The following is a 17,253-nucleotide window of genomic DNA, read 5'->3' as shown; positions in this document are numbered from 1 at the left end:
CATTCTAGGTGGGAGATTTTACGGCGCATGAGTACATACAGTCATACTGCTTGTGCAGCGCAAACCCATCTATTCACAATCCCAATCTAACATTACAGGTCTCCAATGCAAAATTCAGATAAGTTTGGTTGAAATGCCTCCAAGCCTCTATATTGGACGGATGTCACAACGATCTCTCCTCCGTCTGATGGGTGTCATGCTATGTCATGTGCTCCACAGTTACTGTCGAAACATACAACCTCTGCAGTCGGAGAGTAAATGACAGGTATCTAAGAACGGCAAACAGGGAACTGAACTGGTATGATCAATTCAAATTTTGACTGGTTTTGATTGGTCTGAGCGGGTTTGACCTCCGCAATTTCTAGCAGTCCAAGAACGGTTAGAAACAGCATTTATGTTTAGGATTACATTTTTACATTTAGTTTGTGTACGAAATGCTATATCTATTAACAGGTGTATAAATCTATCAAAGAATTTATAATATAATATTATTCAAATCAACATAAAAGAACAATTTAAATTAAAAAATTTCTCAAAAATACTACTCTTCTCTTTCTTCAAAAGTATAAAAACAACTGTACACACTACAGCTTGCAAGAAAGAGCTTAGTTATTCACAGAATACATCCTTATTCAACTCCCACAGTTAAAAGAGTCAAGCAAGGAGACAAAGTTCCATCCCATGAATGTCAAAGAGTTTAATTTTATTAATTTTTATAAAATTGATTGATTAAACGTTCCATATATTGAGCTTATAAATATTTGCGTAAATACTATATTTGGTCTGTTAAATTTCGTTTAAAATCACTTTAGCCCCTCAAGTTCATTTCTTGACTTTAGCATCCATTTTGGTCTCTCTGACCATTTTTCGGTGAAAATATGATTGGAGTTTGACTTTTTAGAAGGTAAAATAGTCAATTTAAGTTTGGTTTTATCACTTTTAATTCCTTAAATTTTAAAATTATCAAATTAGTCCTTTTTAGAAAGAAATTATTTTTTTTTATATTTTTACATGGTATGATGTAATTATTTTGTATAAAAAAATAAAAACTTTGAACTCTTGTTAACATAATACATATTGCTAACATAAAATAAAATAGTCACCTTTTTTTTTAATTTTAAAATTAAAGTGACAGAAAATATCAAAATTTAAGTTGGTTCTATAATCTTAGGAGTTAAAGATATGTCTAATAAAATTAAATCTCTTAACATGTACAATGTTACTATATATTAACAGCTACAATTTTAAAAAATAGTTGATTGAATGTACTTTTAATTAGATTATTTGGTGGTTTGAAATATATATAAAATTCATTTTAAGAGATTTTTGTAGATCTTTTTCGACATATATATAAACCTTTTTAAATAAATTTTATATATATGAAATTCATAGAAAAATCTAGTTAAAAAGCATAATCACCAACTTTTTGTTCGAAAATCCAAACATTTAATAAATATTGTTAAAGTTTGACTTTTTAGATTTATCTTTAATTTTTTAAATAAAAGATTACTGACGTAGGTTTTCTTTTACTTTTTTTATATTAGATAAGTTTTATAAAAATTTATACATAATTTTAATTTTTAACCACTAGAAAAAAGATACTGTTTATTTAAGTTAAGCAATATATTATTATTATGTTTACTAGAGTTCAAAATTTTTATTATTTACATAAGATAATTACAATCAGCATAAAAAAATATAAAAAAAGGTTAGCTTTTTGTGTAAAAAATGATTAATTTGATAATTTTATAAATTTAAGGGACTAAAGTGACAACTCAAACTCGTTGACCATTTCACCCTCTAAAAATTCAAAATCAAGCCACATTTTTGACAAAAAATAGTCAGAGGGACCAAATTGAGACAAAAGCTAAAATTTAAGGATACTAAAATAGAAAAATAAACTTGGGGAACTAAAGTGATTCTAAACGAAAATTTAAGGGACCAAATATAATATTTACCTTAAATATTTTTTGTATTACATAATTTATAAAAAAAGAAAAAAGAAAAGCTATAAATGTTAAATATTATATTTAAATAAAATTTTAGTAGAATTTTAAATTACTAGAAGTAGTTGTGGGGAGATTCTTAACAGAACAGACTCTAGAGAGTAAAATAAAAGGTACACGAGATATGTGAAAGACTAATTATGTTATGTTCAAACCAAATTACTTAATAAGGGAAATTTTATTACCTGTCATACCTATAAGATTAAATACAACTATATACATAATTCAAAGTGCAGAATCCATTTAACGCCTCAAAAAGATGATGAAAGACACATTTTGACCATCAATCCTTTGATGTTTAATGAAATTTTATAATTCTTTGAAGAAGGGTTGGAAAAATCCACTTGCAATTTTTCTCTTTTTAAAAGAAAATTAAAAAAATGTAAAAAATGTATAGGAAAGCAGAAAAATAATCAACTGAGTGAGAGATTATCGTATGCAATAAATAGAGAGCATAGGATAACATTTCAGGGTCATCGCTAAAAATTTCTGAGTCTTTGACACAAGAAAAATGATCACTCAAATATAACAAACTAACAGTAACAGGAATGGAATCCAACAGAAATGTCATTCTCCGACAAAATTGTCACTTATGTTTTAGACACTATCTAGTACTTGATAGGAGCAATAATGTCGAGTTGTGCACCGAGCTTCTCCTCAGCAACCTTCTCAGCTTTTACTCTCAGTTTCGTCAGTTGCTTCTTCCTCTCATACGTTGCCTGAGCTCTCTCCTTTCTCTTCTTCTCCAGCTCCTAAAATAAACAAGCATGGAAAAACAATCAGTAACAGTAGCAGAATGAGTACTACATAAATTTTATCCCATTTTAAGTCATGCAGTGATCAACAAGAGAACCGAACTGAAAGATTTGCCTTCAGAACCAGATTATAGTACTTATATCATGGAATCAAAATGATAGTAGATGCAACTGTGAAATGGACCGTCATGGCATTCACCAGTGTAGCTCAGAGCATTAACAAAGCCATGTAAGAATAAAATAAATTTTACATCTTCAATGGGAGAGCATAAAATAATGGCAATCAAGAATGGTGTAGTGTACGTAATTAGCTCACTGCCAAATATTCGGAACTTCCAGAAAACTTCACATGTGACGGGTAGTTTAAATTAGGTGGAAAACATAAAACCAACAGAAACAAATGTGTAGGCGCTACTAAAACACTCTACACTCTCCAAATCCCCAAATTCAAGGGGAACAAAGCAGAGGTCATCATACCAAGAGAAAGTAGGATTGTATTGTACACTTACCCTAATAGTATCATAGTGGTTCCATCCAACTTCTGATGACAGTCTACCCAGCAAACAGTACTTATGGCCAGCTTGAAGCCTCAAAACCCTGATTATGAAAAGAGGATTTAGTTGGAAAGATAAAAATGGTTACACCACAATTATTTGAAATCATAGAAATCAGCCACAAACTCACTTGAGCGCATCAGGAATAACCATCCTCTTCATCTTGTCATATGGTGGTGGTACTCCCTCGTACACCTTCAAACGTGCAAGTGCGGCTGCTCCTCGCTTAGTCTTGTGCGGGATCATCCTAGGAATATAGGTCAAGAAGCAACATAAGCATTTAACCATTTCAAGCAGAGTTAAAACATAAACATCAGTAATATCATAGTTGATCAATGATCTCAACACTAACTACATCTATCTCTACTAGTTTTTGATAAGATTTCCATGTCACAATCTCCTAATCAAAAGATATGTGAAAATCATGGATACCCGTACCTGGCAGGTGCCACCATATTAACCCATACATGAATAAACAAACATAACATAAATCCATAAACACATGTTACTTACAAGGTTCATTTCCCATTATCAATATTAGGAGCCAAACATCTCAAACCGTTCTTCAACAAAATAAAGAGTTGATATCAATATTATATTATATAATATGCAAACATATAGATACTCAAAAAACTCCATGCAGATACAGGGATGTCTAATATCAATATTGGCATACTTCACTTCAACACTACTCCAATCAAAAGATTAAACTTTTCACATAAATACCAAGTTGCACAGTCCAAGAAACTATTGGCTCATTATACATGTTGCGTAGACACAAGTGGAAGCCAACGAAACTGGGCCTATACTTGACCACAAAAAACTAATTTGGCATTTTAAGAAAGAACTTAAGTACAGTATGACTCATAGAAGGGCGAGTATTACCAAATGTTAGTCCAATTAAAATAATGGTTCGGAGATAACTAAATTACAAAGAATTTTTACTCTTTTTGTATAATAACTGCAGTTTTATTTACATTATTATAAACAAGAGTAAAATTTAAATGACTAGCAAAAGAATCAATCTTGAAAAAACTATTGTCTTCTCAAAAGAAACAATTGTTAATCCTAAACCGTAATTGGAATCATCAACTGTTGCACCAACTAAAGAATCACTTCATGTCATTTGACAGCATAAACTGACAGAAGCTAGTAAACAAATGTGAGAAGGATTTATCTATACATGAACTTATCATTCAGGACACCACCGTGCATCATCTTAATTGCAAAATTACATACTTCTAAGTAAATACTAATATTGACGAAAAGTTGTTTTATTTCTGAGCTTTACTTTGTGCACAAAAAAAAAAGTACGTTATTTATTTATTCAACAAAAAAAATCAATTTTTTTGCCATCACCAAGTACCCCCACCACCAAGCTATCCAAGTTTGATCCTGTACTGATTCAGTCACAATCTAGCAACCTTAACATCTAAAGAACATCCGAGTTGAAAATAATCCAAACGAAATAATAGTCTTAGCGACATTCATACAATTACAACAAAAAATTTCAGCACCATACGTAATACATAAAGACAATACATAAATACTCACGAAATCAAACATCAAAAGAAGTAAATCATCAAGCAGGTTATTTACGGGGTAAAAATCATTCTAACAAACAAAATCCACATTTTCACATCAAACCTACACAAAACACCAATATCAAGACACAAGTACAAAAAAGAGAGCACAAAAGAAATTTAAAAAAAAATCAAGACATACCCACGAATAGTTCTCCAGAGAATCTTGGAAGGAGCCCGGAAGTGAATGGGCCCATGAGAAGGCTTCGTGTTCATCCGCTTACGGAGAAACCTCAAGTACTTCATCTTCTGGCGCACCAACCCACCTGAAAGGCAGATTTCCTCACATCGAACAACCACCACTCTCTGACCGTTCAAGAGCTCCTTGGCCAAAATGGAGGCCAGCCGGCCCAGCATGTGGTGCCTGGCATCCACCACCACTCTCTTCGCGCAGATCCCTGAACCGGATACCATTTCTCTCCCTCTCTTCTCTCTCCCCTACACACACACACACAAACACAAAGAGGCGCAAAGAATCGGGGTAGCGACGATAAGAGATTAGGGTTTTTCAGGGGTTGGGTATTTATATTTGAGTGAGTTTTCGGGTAGGAGTTTGAGTTTGGGCCTCTCAGGCAGATTTGGGCTTTTGGGCTGAAGCCTATTCACTGAAGAATTCTTCAATTCAATTTAATTGAAGAATTAAATACAATTTACCTCCATGTGTTAATAAAAAATGTAAAAAAAATTCTACGAGAAAATAAAGTACAATTTACTCTCCTGTGATATTAAAAATTATGCAATTTACTCCCTCCAAAGAAAGGTAAATTATATTATTTTTTAAATCACAATGGAATAAAGTGCATTTTATTTTTTCACAGGATCTTTTTGCATTTTTTCATTAATACAGAAAATTGTATTTAATCGTTAATTGAATTAGGCAATTCCATAATTAAATTTTTAAATAATATAAAATTTATCCACTTTATTTTCAAATTACTATCCTTCATGGCACGCTTTCCTACATACATATAATAAATAATTTTATATATTTTAAAATATATTATAAATAAGAAAAAAAATATAACCAACAAATCACACTTTACGAAAAAAAGAAAGAAACAAACAAAACCAACTTAAAGTATTTTCGTTAGACAATAAAAAACTTGGTGTAATGGTGTTAAAATGAGGCGGAGTCACTTTTGGAAAAAAAATAATAATTATACTTAATTTATAATTTTCTAATTAGGTATATAATTGTTATATTTAAAAATTAATGTGATTGTGTCAATAACCGTCATTTATTAGTGTAGAGGATCTTTCTTTTTTATACTAACCGTCGTAGCACGCCATCTCTGCGTGCATATAATAAATAATATTTTACGTTTTAAACTATATCATGAATAAAAAATATATATATATAAACCAATATGTTATATTTCTTAAAAGAAAGAAAGAAACCAACAAAGAAAAAAAGAAAATCAACTTAGGGGTATAATTGATATAACGATAAAATATGATATATTGACTAACAATTCTAATATATGATGAATTTTAAAAGAAATGCATTTTGTTCTAGTGGTATTGAAATTATAGCGATAAAATTCATATACATTATGTTAAATATTCATTTACAAAAAAAATTTCAAAAATGTACTAAATTATTGATTAACCTTGATTATTAGATAATATATACCAAAATACCATATTTTGATATAATCTAAACTAAAATATGATATATTGACTAATAATTCTAATATATGGTGAATTTTGAAATAAATGCATTTTGTTCTAGTGGGAATTAAAACTATAACGATAAAAATATATGCATTATATTAGATATTTATTTATAAACAAATTATAAAAATATACAAAATTGTTAATTAAGCTTGATTTTTAGATAATATAAACTAAAATGACATATTTAATATCATCTAAAACTAAAATATAAGATATTTGAGAATTCTAATTTATGATAAATTTTAAGTATTTATTTCCAAAAAAGTATCAAAACTTACTAAATTGTTGCTTAGGCGTGTTGTTCAACAATATAAATAAAAATACAATATTTTATATTATATAAAATTAAAATAATTGATATATGTTTGAAATTTTGAATATAAACTTGATATATTATGTACTCAAATAATTTTTATAACTAAAAAATTAAAAACATAGGTGCAAGATCAAGCTCTAATACAAATCGGCTCGGCTCAACTTGCACCCCGAGTCCAAAAAATGGCTATCATTTATTACTACTTTATCTGGAAAAATATATTCCCACCTATATTACGTAAATTACACTTTAGTCCAATAGGAAAGGGAGTTCAAAATTTTTAGTCATTTACTGTATACATTTCTAATTAGTTTCAAAATTGAGAAACCTTGAGACATTTAGTCCTATGCTTTACAGAATTTTCAAAATACTTCCAAAATATACAAAACTCACCATATTTACTCCCATAAATTTTGTAAAATAGAAGAATAAATACATCAAGATTTCTCAACTTTTAGACCATTTTGAAAATTCTATAAAGTAGAAGACTAAATATGTCACATTTTTTTAATTATGGGACCGTTTCAAAAATCTCAAAAAACAGAGAATTAAAAATGTTGAACCCCTATCTCATAGGACAAAGAATGTAGTTTTGCAGACTATATTAAGATTGCTAAATTGAAATCGAAGAGTAATAAACACAATCATACAATATCCAACATAAGAAACAAAGAATTACATAGAGACATCTATCTTGGAAATAAAGAGCAATAGAGATAAAAGAATGTTCAAACGAGCAGTTGAAAGCTCTTCTCATATGGGCAATGCACATCATAGAGGCATAGGTAAAATAGATAAACTTTTGTAAAGCATTTTGCATTCGCCAGTATGTGTCTACCATCCAACAAAGTTTCAACCATAAAAGCCAAATGAACAGAAAAAACGCCACAGTTTGAGACCTGCAGGAAGCGTAATGAAAGAACCCGACCATGTAAAAACTAGTACATGAATTCCAGATTCCAGTATGTTTAGAAGTGACACTAAAACTAAAAGAAAGTTAATTATAAGACTGAAGAGTTAAACTACCAAAGCCAGGCATTGTGCAACTTGACAGTGAAAATGTATGTTCATATCCTCCACTTCTTTTGGATGGAGAGCTCCAGTATTGCGGTCTCCATCCATTCTTACAAAGTATACAGCGGAAAACAAGAAAATGAGAAGCATGGCACAGAAAGAGCAAAATCCCACCAGCTCGAATTGATATTGGCTTCAGTTTCAAGGTTTTGCAGAAGACTGGTCGTTTGATTACATGCTTCCCAGCAAGCTTGAAATATATCAAGCTTCCCTGTAGAAATTTGCACAAGGAAAGAGAGCACTTCCGATGCAAACAAACTATGGTGTATATTCAAATGGTTGTGGGGGTGCAGGTTCTTCATCAACTGCCATTGCTGAGGCTGCACTCTGCTGGCCAGTGGCTGATGCACCAGCATTTGATGCTGTGGACGAGGGTGCATCAGTAAGAGCTAATACTTCAGGTTCACTTGGACGAAGATCTTTCAACAGAACAAATCCTGAGGGTGCCGACTTCACTGGCACGTATCTAGTATCTTCAAGAAATTTGATGAATTTTTCTTGGGCAGGAACCACCCTAGCAGGGTTGGTTAATATTTCGAATGAAGGTTCAGGTTCAGTCTTCTTCTCTACAATATTTTCAGGCTGACAAAAAGAACACAGTAAAGCTCAAAATCAGCAATTGTGTCAGATCACTATTGAGCTGTAGGGCAAAAAAATGAACTTCCTCAAGCGTCAAACTTTTCTTCTTTCAATTGTGACAAAAATTGTAACTTTGCATCATTGCTATTGCATTGCAGGTACATGTTTCATAATGTCAATGCCCCATGCCCCACATACAAAGAATAAACATGCAGAGGCATGGCCACCAAGTAATACAGCATCAATATCCCAAAGGGGCAAGTAGAAGGAAAAGAGTAAAGAATAGAAATCATGACATCATATATAACTCGCAGAGAAGTCTGACCTGCACGGAATCCCCATCCTTGTCACTCATTTTCCCCTTTCCAGAACTTGGTTCTGCCTTCTCGACATTTGTTTTCTCAGCTTCTTTCTTACTAGCCCTGGCCTTGGCTCTTGCTGATGTTGATAAAACTGCAGTAGGTAGCTTAACAGCTGATGTAGTGCTCGGTACAGTAGTAGGCTTTGGGTACTCGAACAATGATGGCTTTGCGTGTGATAGGAACTCAAACTTGGGCACTTTCAGGTCATAATTCAAACCAATAAAAGCAGTGGGTGAAAATGCCAGACTAATGAAATATATAAGTGGGTACCAGTACCAAAACTGACTGAACACAGCCAGACCAACAACTGCTGTAATTTTATCGTGCTTTGTTTTTGAAAGTAACTTGATTGTTACATTCCTCCCACCAGCATCAAGGATACCAGAAGCTAAAATTGCACCCATCTTGCTCATGGTGTCTTCATGTTTATCCAGGATTATTTTTTCCAGTTGCCGCCTAAGCATAAAGGAAGGTAAGCTGAAAAGATATCAAAGATAAGCCACGGGCAAAATTCAATCAGATTAATACCTGAATGCACCGACACGAGAATCACTGGCTTCACTGATCTGTACCATCACCATTGCCATTGAAATTAGAGCACCTTGACGAACAAAGTCAACAACATCTGATGTCAACGGCTCGAGCAATGATATGGCCTCACTAAGACCAGTACCTGCACATGAAATTCCAACTGCCAGTGCGGCACCATACCGAACATGTGGATTATAGGACTCGGATAATAGAGACACAATTCGAGGGGTCTGCATTGATGAAGTAGAGAGAGTAAAAGATAGTTGTATCAGAAAAATAACCAGTAGATTAGCTTTCCAAGAAACACAAAAGAAAAGGCACCAACCTGTTCTGGATCAGAATACAGAACAAACCCAAGGGCAAGAACTGCAGTCCGTCTGACATCATCACTCACATCTGACACAGCAAAGTGCAGCAGTTGCCGTATGGCTTTATTGTTTGCTGTTCCCCTGTATGCCAATGCCAGAGCATACATTCCTCCATAACGCAATATAGGATCTTGGTCCCGAGTCATTTGCTCAATCAGTGTGTCTGCTTCTTCCTCTCTTCCATAGACTGTAAGTGCAATCCCCAATGCTAAACCCCTGTTAAGATGTTATGGCCAGGAAAAAATACTGAGGAACAGAAGATAGGTGAAGTCATTTATCCCTGGCCTCAAATGCAAAATCCAGTGTTACCTAATAATCTTCTCATGCTGTGTCTCATGTGCATAAGCAAGCATTTCACTAGCTTTCTCACTTGCGGTTCCAACCATCAGTAAACCCATACTAATACCAGCAGCTTCACCAGCAACCGCACTGTCTGTGTAAAGCACGTTTTTTATGTCGTCAAAGATGTCGTCATCAGCAGTGCCCAGAGCTGCCAAACCAAGACCCAAGCAAGCACCATGCTGAATCACCTGCACACCATTTGATACCCTCCAGCATTAAGCAGTGGTAAATGGAGAAACAAAGGGGATCAGTAGAACAGTATCACTTGAAACCAAAGGACAGACCTCGACATTAGTACTACGCAGGCTCTCGCGAAGAAATTGTTTGATGCCCTCCCCATGGTTTGCATGGATTAAACCAAGAGCATATAATGCTCCACCTTCAGAGTATGGACTACCACCACCACCAGCCCCACCTTGCGGTAAGTAAGGTGCCATGAGTGATCTCCCTTGCTGCAGATGACCTCTGTGAATAACCCCAAGTCCTGCAGTTGCACTAAACTTAGCCCAATTTGTCGCCCTACTCAGCCAGTCCTGATAATCCAGATATACAAAATTAGTTGAGATAATGCAGAATAGGGAACAGGTAATAATGGAAAGCAATATAACTCGGCCAGTACCAGATTCTCACGCAGAAATGTGTCCACAGTTGTTCCTGCGTGCATAATAGCATTGGCATATATAGTTGCGCTGTGGCAGACACTATTTCTCATCTCAACAGACTGCTTTATTGTCTTAAGAATGAGAAGATCTGATCTGAAAGAAAATAAGAAAGCTCATCAGACTTTTAGCCACTTTATGTAAGATTTAAGTGAAACTGGTTAGATCCATTGATAAGAAACATCAGGAAGGAATACAGCCTCACCTGTTATGACTGTATAAGAATTGCAGAGTCAACTGTATAGAAGTCTCGCCAGACAAAATCCCTCTTATTTTTGTCAACCTCTCAGCATAAATTGCTTCACTTGGATCAGGAATTGTTGCATTACCATCTGCTTGAGTTCCATCGGTCATCTGAACATCTTCTGATATGACAACATTTCCACTTTGCACAGAATCCGGCTGAGGGGACCCTGAATGCACAGGCTCTAAAGGCTGTGACTTAGCACTGGGAAGCCGATCTCTCACCTTCAAAAGGAAAGCTTGGTGTTCATTCTCCACCAGATCAAATGCTATTTGAAATGCCAACAGCGCATCATCCACATTCTCTGATCGTAACAGTTTCTCCAATATGCTTGCAACACCCTCAGGCTCATCCAAAAACATTAGGCGCTGGCAAATGCTCAAAAAATCAGGTGATGGCAATTGCTGATATACTTTGACAAGAAGACGGAGCACCTGTGAGAAGTGAAGGATCAGAGTTCAGTTTCAATGTCATTTTTTGGGGTAAGTGGAGAAAACTAGACTGGGCCTCTGTAAGTTGACAATTAAAAATATGTCTCCATATTTTCTTTTTATATTTATTTTTATTTTTCCCTGATTTTTTTTCCTTTTGTGGGGTGGCTGACCTATGACAATATATGAAGCAGACTAAGGCACTTAGTTAGATTAGTAACAAAACCAAGGGACCACATTAGAATGACTGAACTAATAATTAAACATGGAAAGAGGGGTGTGTATGACATGATCTAATACCAAATATGCAGAATCAGACCCTAAACATCTTTCTAGCATGATTTTTCTAAATCGCTCAACGATTTTGGTCTGTACTAGCAACATTAGGCCTAATAATTGAAAAACTGGACATATCTTCATAGAGGACTAGTCACATATTCATCCAAGCATCACAGATCAGTTGGTTAACCAACCAGATTTACATTAACAAAGATTAAATATCGAAAAACACCCAACCTACCATGCATGTATACCCAAAGCCTTAAGTCATTTGAAATCAGTTTAGATTGGACCAAATCCACCATTACTCGTCACATATTCAACTGATCAAGTAACACAAACAAATGTAAAAATCAATAATGAGGTCATTTCAGTAAAAATACTAAAACTAAGGATAGAGATACACTCTGAATACAAAAATGTAAATGTGGAGTTCTAGTTCCCTTTACTACTTCTAAACCCCTTGATTTAGATGTCGTCTAGAATGCATTAAATGTTTTACTCGAGGGTTCTACATACGAGTAGCAGCTTGTTAGGCTAATACAAGGAAGGTGGCGAACATCATTCAAACACTTCCCAATGAGTTGTCTGATAAGATACTACACTATTAAGGTAGAAGTTTACTAGCTCATGTTAAAAGGTCGGAGGGAACATGATCATGAAAGTGCTAAAGGAGTTCACCTCAAGACGATACTCTCTTCGGTTGACAAAGGAATGGGAGACATCAATGCAATAATTAATAGTAGCATGAACATTATCACTCCTTATAACTGCTTCCTCAAGCTTATCCAACCGTCTGCACTCAATGGCCATTCCTATAGCTTGTTGATATTTTCCATCTGCTATACATCTGCAGAAGAGGTAGAAAACGCAACATATTAGCTGACGAAAACACATTAGTTCTATGTTTGGCAACACAAAGAAAGTTCACATACTTATCAAGCATTCTCTCGACAATTGCCTCCAACCTAGGGTCAATCACTGCTGATTCATCATTTGCCTCAGCTGCTTTAGCCTTCAGACTGGCATATTCATCAATTGCTTTGGCTGGGAGATACACAACAATAAAAATACAGCTCCAAGCATAGCAAGCAGACTTTATACAACTTTTTTATGTATTATGCGCCTATGAAGTGGCCACTCTCATTCATCGCAACAAAGCAGAGTGCTGTAACACAACTGATCACAATTTAAAAAGAAAGATGGAAAAATAAGTTCTTACCAAGAAGTGTATGCACATAGTCTGAATCCTCTGACACATCAAATTGAGGACCAGCTCCCAGGGCGTATGATAATGAGTCATTAAGTTCACCCAGATAATAGAAAACCTGATGAGAGAGTCGATGAATGTGTTAATGATAATACGAAATTTTCAACTAGACAATAATTAATGATTCTCCACCAATCTCATCAGATTCAGTCAAGAGATAATTCCAACAAATAAAGGCCCAACTCTAAAAATGTGCTAGATGTGTGCCATAGAATCAAATAGAACCAGCAAGGTAACAGAGAGGCTGTCACCACTTAACAGACAACTAGATGTCATATGTGAGGAGAAGATACTCTCAAGTCTCAACCCAAAATATAGCAAGAGTTGTATGGAATATAAATATGCATTTCCTTACCTGCATGATACAACATAATAATACCACCTACTATAGTACCATTAACATTATTGAGATGAAATCATGAAGCATATGAATACTATAAACAGATGTATTGTTCCAGTCGGCTAAACTACAAGCATGAACTGTTCAAGCCAACAGTGCCTACAGTGAGTTTGAAATCCAGAAACATGACTTACACCACTTAACCAGTCAAGCTACACGTTAAAAGAGTCGAGTGCAACCAGGCACCACATGCCGAGAGCCAAGGTTTGATAAGAAGCTCAATTAAAAATTTCCATATAAGATAGATAGTTCTGATGATGCTTACATTCACAATGAAACTTAGATGTCTTCTGTGAATTAAGTATATCATTAATCTTGAATTAACTTAAACATCAATAACAGCATTTTCTTCCTCCAAAATACATAACAAGGACTAGATGTTAAGATTTTGATATGCCCATGTGGGCCATGTCATAATGCAAATGGAAACTAGACCTCCTTTTCCAGTACGTTTAGGTTTGTTTTCACATGACTTCCATAGAATATTTCATTCTCATACATCTGGTTGTACAACCCCTACTCCCGAAAAAACAACCATAGCAAAGTTGGACTACATGAAAAAGGGAAAGTCTTAATTAAGCTAATATCTGAGTCTAGAAACTTCCTTAAAGTTGCATTTGCTTCAGCTCCAGTTCTTTTGAAGTAGAAAATCTATAGCCAAAAGTGTGAATCTAAATATCTAAATAATTTTGCACCCTGCAACTGGAAAGCATCAACATATGATACGAGGCAAAAGTTAAAAAATAATGAACATGCTTAACACTTAAAGCAGTAAACATAATCTTTTTTTAAAGGGCTGGAGTTCATATGTCTTGAGATACTGGAGTGAGAACCTTCATTCTGTTTCATTTCCTCACTTGAAGATGGTTTTAGAAGAAAAATGCTCATTAGAAATAGAACATCAACAAACTGTCAAAAGGAATCCTTTCTATTAATGATTGCCTAAATTACTGAATGGACAAAGTCAACAATGTGAAAAGATCTCCTTCAGGGTTATCATAAGGCATGCATGCTTGTTATGAACTATATTCCATAAAATAGAATAATGTGAACAAAAAACAAAATGGAGGGAAAAGCCCTGACACATCCTCAATATAACCAATTACAAAAAGTTACTTTTCGTTCCAGAGATGTCATAAAAACCTTGAGCAAGTCATCTATACAAAGATGAACTCATGGATGCATGAAAAAGAAAATACTTCAGAATTTTCCTGATCAGCAAAAGCTTCTGAAAAGTATTGGGCCTATTGGCTCAGAAACTTGATATTGAAAAGGGTAACCACCCACATAACTATCTTAAAACTACTCAGAACTTTTGTTCTAGAATGATCTTGAAACATGACAATAATATATTTCTCCAATGCATTCAATGTTCTGTAAGGTCTCAAGCAACTAAAATCAAGCTCACACAGAGAAGCAATACAAGACTCTCCTATACAAACAAAAGAAGAACTAAACAAACAAAGAATTACCTTGGAGACAAGCAAGGCAGCAAGTTGCCTCTGGTCAAACTCTTCATCTTCATACAGACTTTCTCTGCATGAATAACGAGAGTATATTATTATACATTTAATAGTCAAGTTTACAAGCAAGAGACTTATAACCCAATTGCATAAATGAAGTTCAAAGACAAATTACAAAAAGAAGAATGCATGCATAAATATTAGAATCTCATAATAGGATACATAATGCAAAGTGAGTAAAAATCTCCAAATGGACGAAGCCCACCAAAAAAAAGAAAGTTTAATCAAGGAATCCTTAAACAAGTGCATGATAACCTAATTCTAATACATGTTTTTATCCAAGAAAGAACTTAAAGATACAAATAACGGCAAGAACACTAATTAAAACTTGGAGTCTCTATTCGATTTGAATAAGCCCTATTAATCACAGTAACCCCCCCCCCCCCAAATCCCAAAAGAAAATGCTTGGATTCCATCTATGTAACAATCTAAAAAAAAAAGAATCTACATTATATTCCCCAATATTTTAAGCTCATAGTTCGGATTAAGCTGTCCCAATCAGTCGAGGCAAATGCCCTCAGCTGGTAAACCCCACAAAGGCTAGCGAATCCGAGTTAGCTTGATTCCAGTTGATGGTGCGGTCGCTTTGAGCTTCATGGCAGCTAGTTTGCTTCAAGAGTTAGAAAAGTACTGTTCACATCCCTTTCAAAACAAAATTAGCTTACAGTAAAACCCACTAGATTGAAGGCCCATAAGTCGAACCAGCTCAAGCTGTAGTCCTCTTCACCCAATTCCCCACAAGTTTCCCTTTCCAATACCCAAAGCACCAAAATCCAAACAATTCTAGCATCACACCATTTCAAAGAAACAGAAGACGGCAACCAGGAATCAGAAAAAGGCATATAACACCGAAACCCAAAATCACACACACCCAATACACTGATAAGGAACTCAAATTTCGGTAACAATATCAAAACTTTCCATTTCCAATTCCAACTCGATTTGCCCGCGAACTCCTAGATTTCTCAAAGCCACATCACTAAGACAGCAATTCCTCACGAGAAAAACCGCCAATAGGAAATAAAGGGTAAGGCTACAAGAACCGGAATTCACATAAAATCAGCTAAAACTGGGATTAAACATAGAGTACATGATGGGAACCGAGGTGGAGATCTCCGGCCAGAAGTAGTCAACAAATGCATTGAGATTGGAGAGCGCGTGTAGCTTAAGGGCCGGGTGGCTCTCGTTCAGCATCGCCAGTAGCCCCCCAGCAGAGCTGACCATGGTCGCTGCCGCAGCCATTGTTTGTAATTAGGGTTTCCACCTATGGGGATTTGGGGGTCAAGACTCTTTCTGCAGATGCGAAAATACTGAAAAGGCGACTGTAATGCAAAACCAACAAGAAATGACAATAACAATGCCCAAATACCGGAAGACGAAGAGAGGAGTCAAATTCAGAAAGTTTTCAAGGAAGAGTGAGGAGTAGGGTGACGGGGTGGTTTGCAAATTGAAATTCTTGATTCTTATAACATTTTTGGGGTTTTATTGTTAAGTTTCTTGTGAGATGGGAAAGGTGGGGGCCTACCTTCCGGGTTTAAATTGCAAGATTCATTGGACCCTTTACCTATATCAATCCCGTTTATTTTGATGCATAAGTCTGTATAAAAATTTAATATAAATTTAATACAGTATTTATTTTATTATATAAGTACTCGATATAAAATTAAAATCATGTATTAATTACTATTACACCTGAATAATTAATACTATCTTAAGAGGTGGTATAAAATTAATATCAAAATTATGCCAAATGAAATCACCATTGTACCCTCAAATTTTAACTTAATAATAATAATGATAACAAAAACAATACTAATAATAAATAAAAAGAACAACAACAACAATAATAATAATAATAAATTTTTTGTAAACAAGGTCTAAATCAAGAAGGTATTTATAATTTTTCAAACAATAAGGTGTATTTGTAATTATACCAATTTTAAAAAAGATCGTTACAATTTACCCAAAAATATATAATTATTTTAAGATGTAGAGGTCCTATTCATTTTATATTAATGAACATCAAATTCCACAATAAATCTATTATAGACATGAAATAAATTCCTACCAATTTAAATTCCATGGTGGATACCATTAGTTCTCAAATTTTAGACCCCTTCCAGCATTTGATAATTTCTTGCACTTTCATGCTCCTCAAAAATTATTTCTAGTTGATTGGGTAAAAATTATTGTATCCTTTTTCTTTCTAATAAATATTGTTAAAAGGAAAGTGCAGATGAGCTTCACTGATTAGGAGTGTACGCAGTTCAAGTTGAGTCAATTCAAATAATTTTTTTGGC

At 34.4% G+C, this 17,253-nt stretch overlaps 2 protein-coding genes across 2 annotated transcripts; both read right to left on the bottom strand.

The window, feature by feature from the left end:
* Positions 1-2,443: 2,443 nt before the first annotated feature.
* On the bottom strand, positions 2,444-5,404 carry LOC105158661 (large ribosomal subunit protein uL13w). The gene is made up of 4 exons (XM_011075486.3): positions 5,041-5,404; positions 3,446-3,562; positions 3,271-3,358; positions 2,444-2,758 (listed from the first exon to the last, which is right to left on the bottom strand). The coding sequence occupies exons 1-4, from the start codon at positions 5,310-5,312 to the stop codon at positions 2,615-2,617; spliced, it is 621 nt and encodes a 206-aa protein (XP_011073788.1). The 5' UTR covers positions 5,313-5,404; the 3' UTR covers positions 2,444-2,614.
* Positions 5,405-7,802: 2,398 nt separating this feature from the next.
* Positions 7,803-16,416, bottom strand: LOC105158660 (26S proteasome non-ATPase regulatory subunit 1 homolog A). The gene is made up of 13 exons (XM_011075485.3): positions 16,044-16,416; positions 14,903-14,966; positions 12,983-13,088; positions 12,696-12,807; positions 12,442-12,610; positions 11,012-11,484; positions 10,767-10,902; positions 10,432-10,680; positions 10,115-10,335; positions 9,763-10,021; positions 9,435-9,667; positions 8,870-9,362; positions 7,803-8,547 (listed from the first exon to the last, which is right to left on the bottom strand). Exons 1-13 carry the CDS (start codon positions 16,193-16,195, stop codon positions 8,224-8,226), a joined length of 2,991 nt encoding a protein of 996 aa, XP_011073787.1. The 5' UTR covers positions 16,196-16,416; the 3' UTR covers positions 7,803-8,223.
* Between the last annotated feature and the right edge of the window lie 837 nt (positions 16,417-17,253).

The sequence above is a fragment of the Sesamum indicum genome, linkage group LG3 (genome assembly GCF_026168435.1).
Source record: "Sesamum indicum cultivar Baizhima isolate 11 linkage group LG3, ASM2616843v1, whole genome shotgun sequence".
Taxonomy (NCBI): Eukaryota; Viridiplantae; Streptophyta; class Magnoliopsida; order Lamiales; family Pedaliaceae; genus Sesamum; species Sesamum indicum.
The sequence above is the reverse complement of the archived record's forward strand: the minus strand, read 5'-3'. Positions and strand labels throughout refer to the sequence as shown.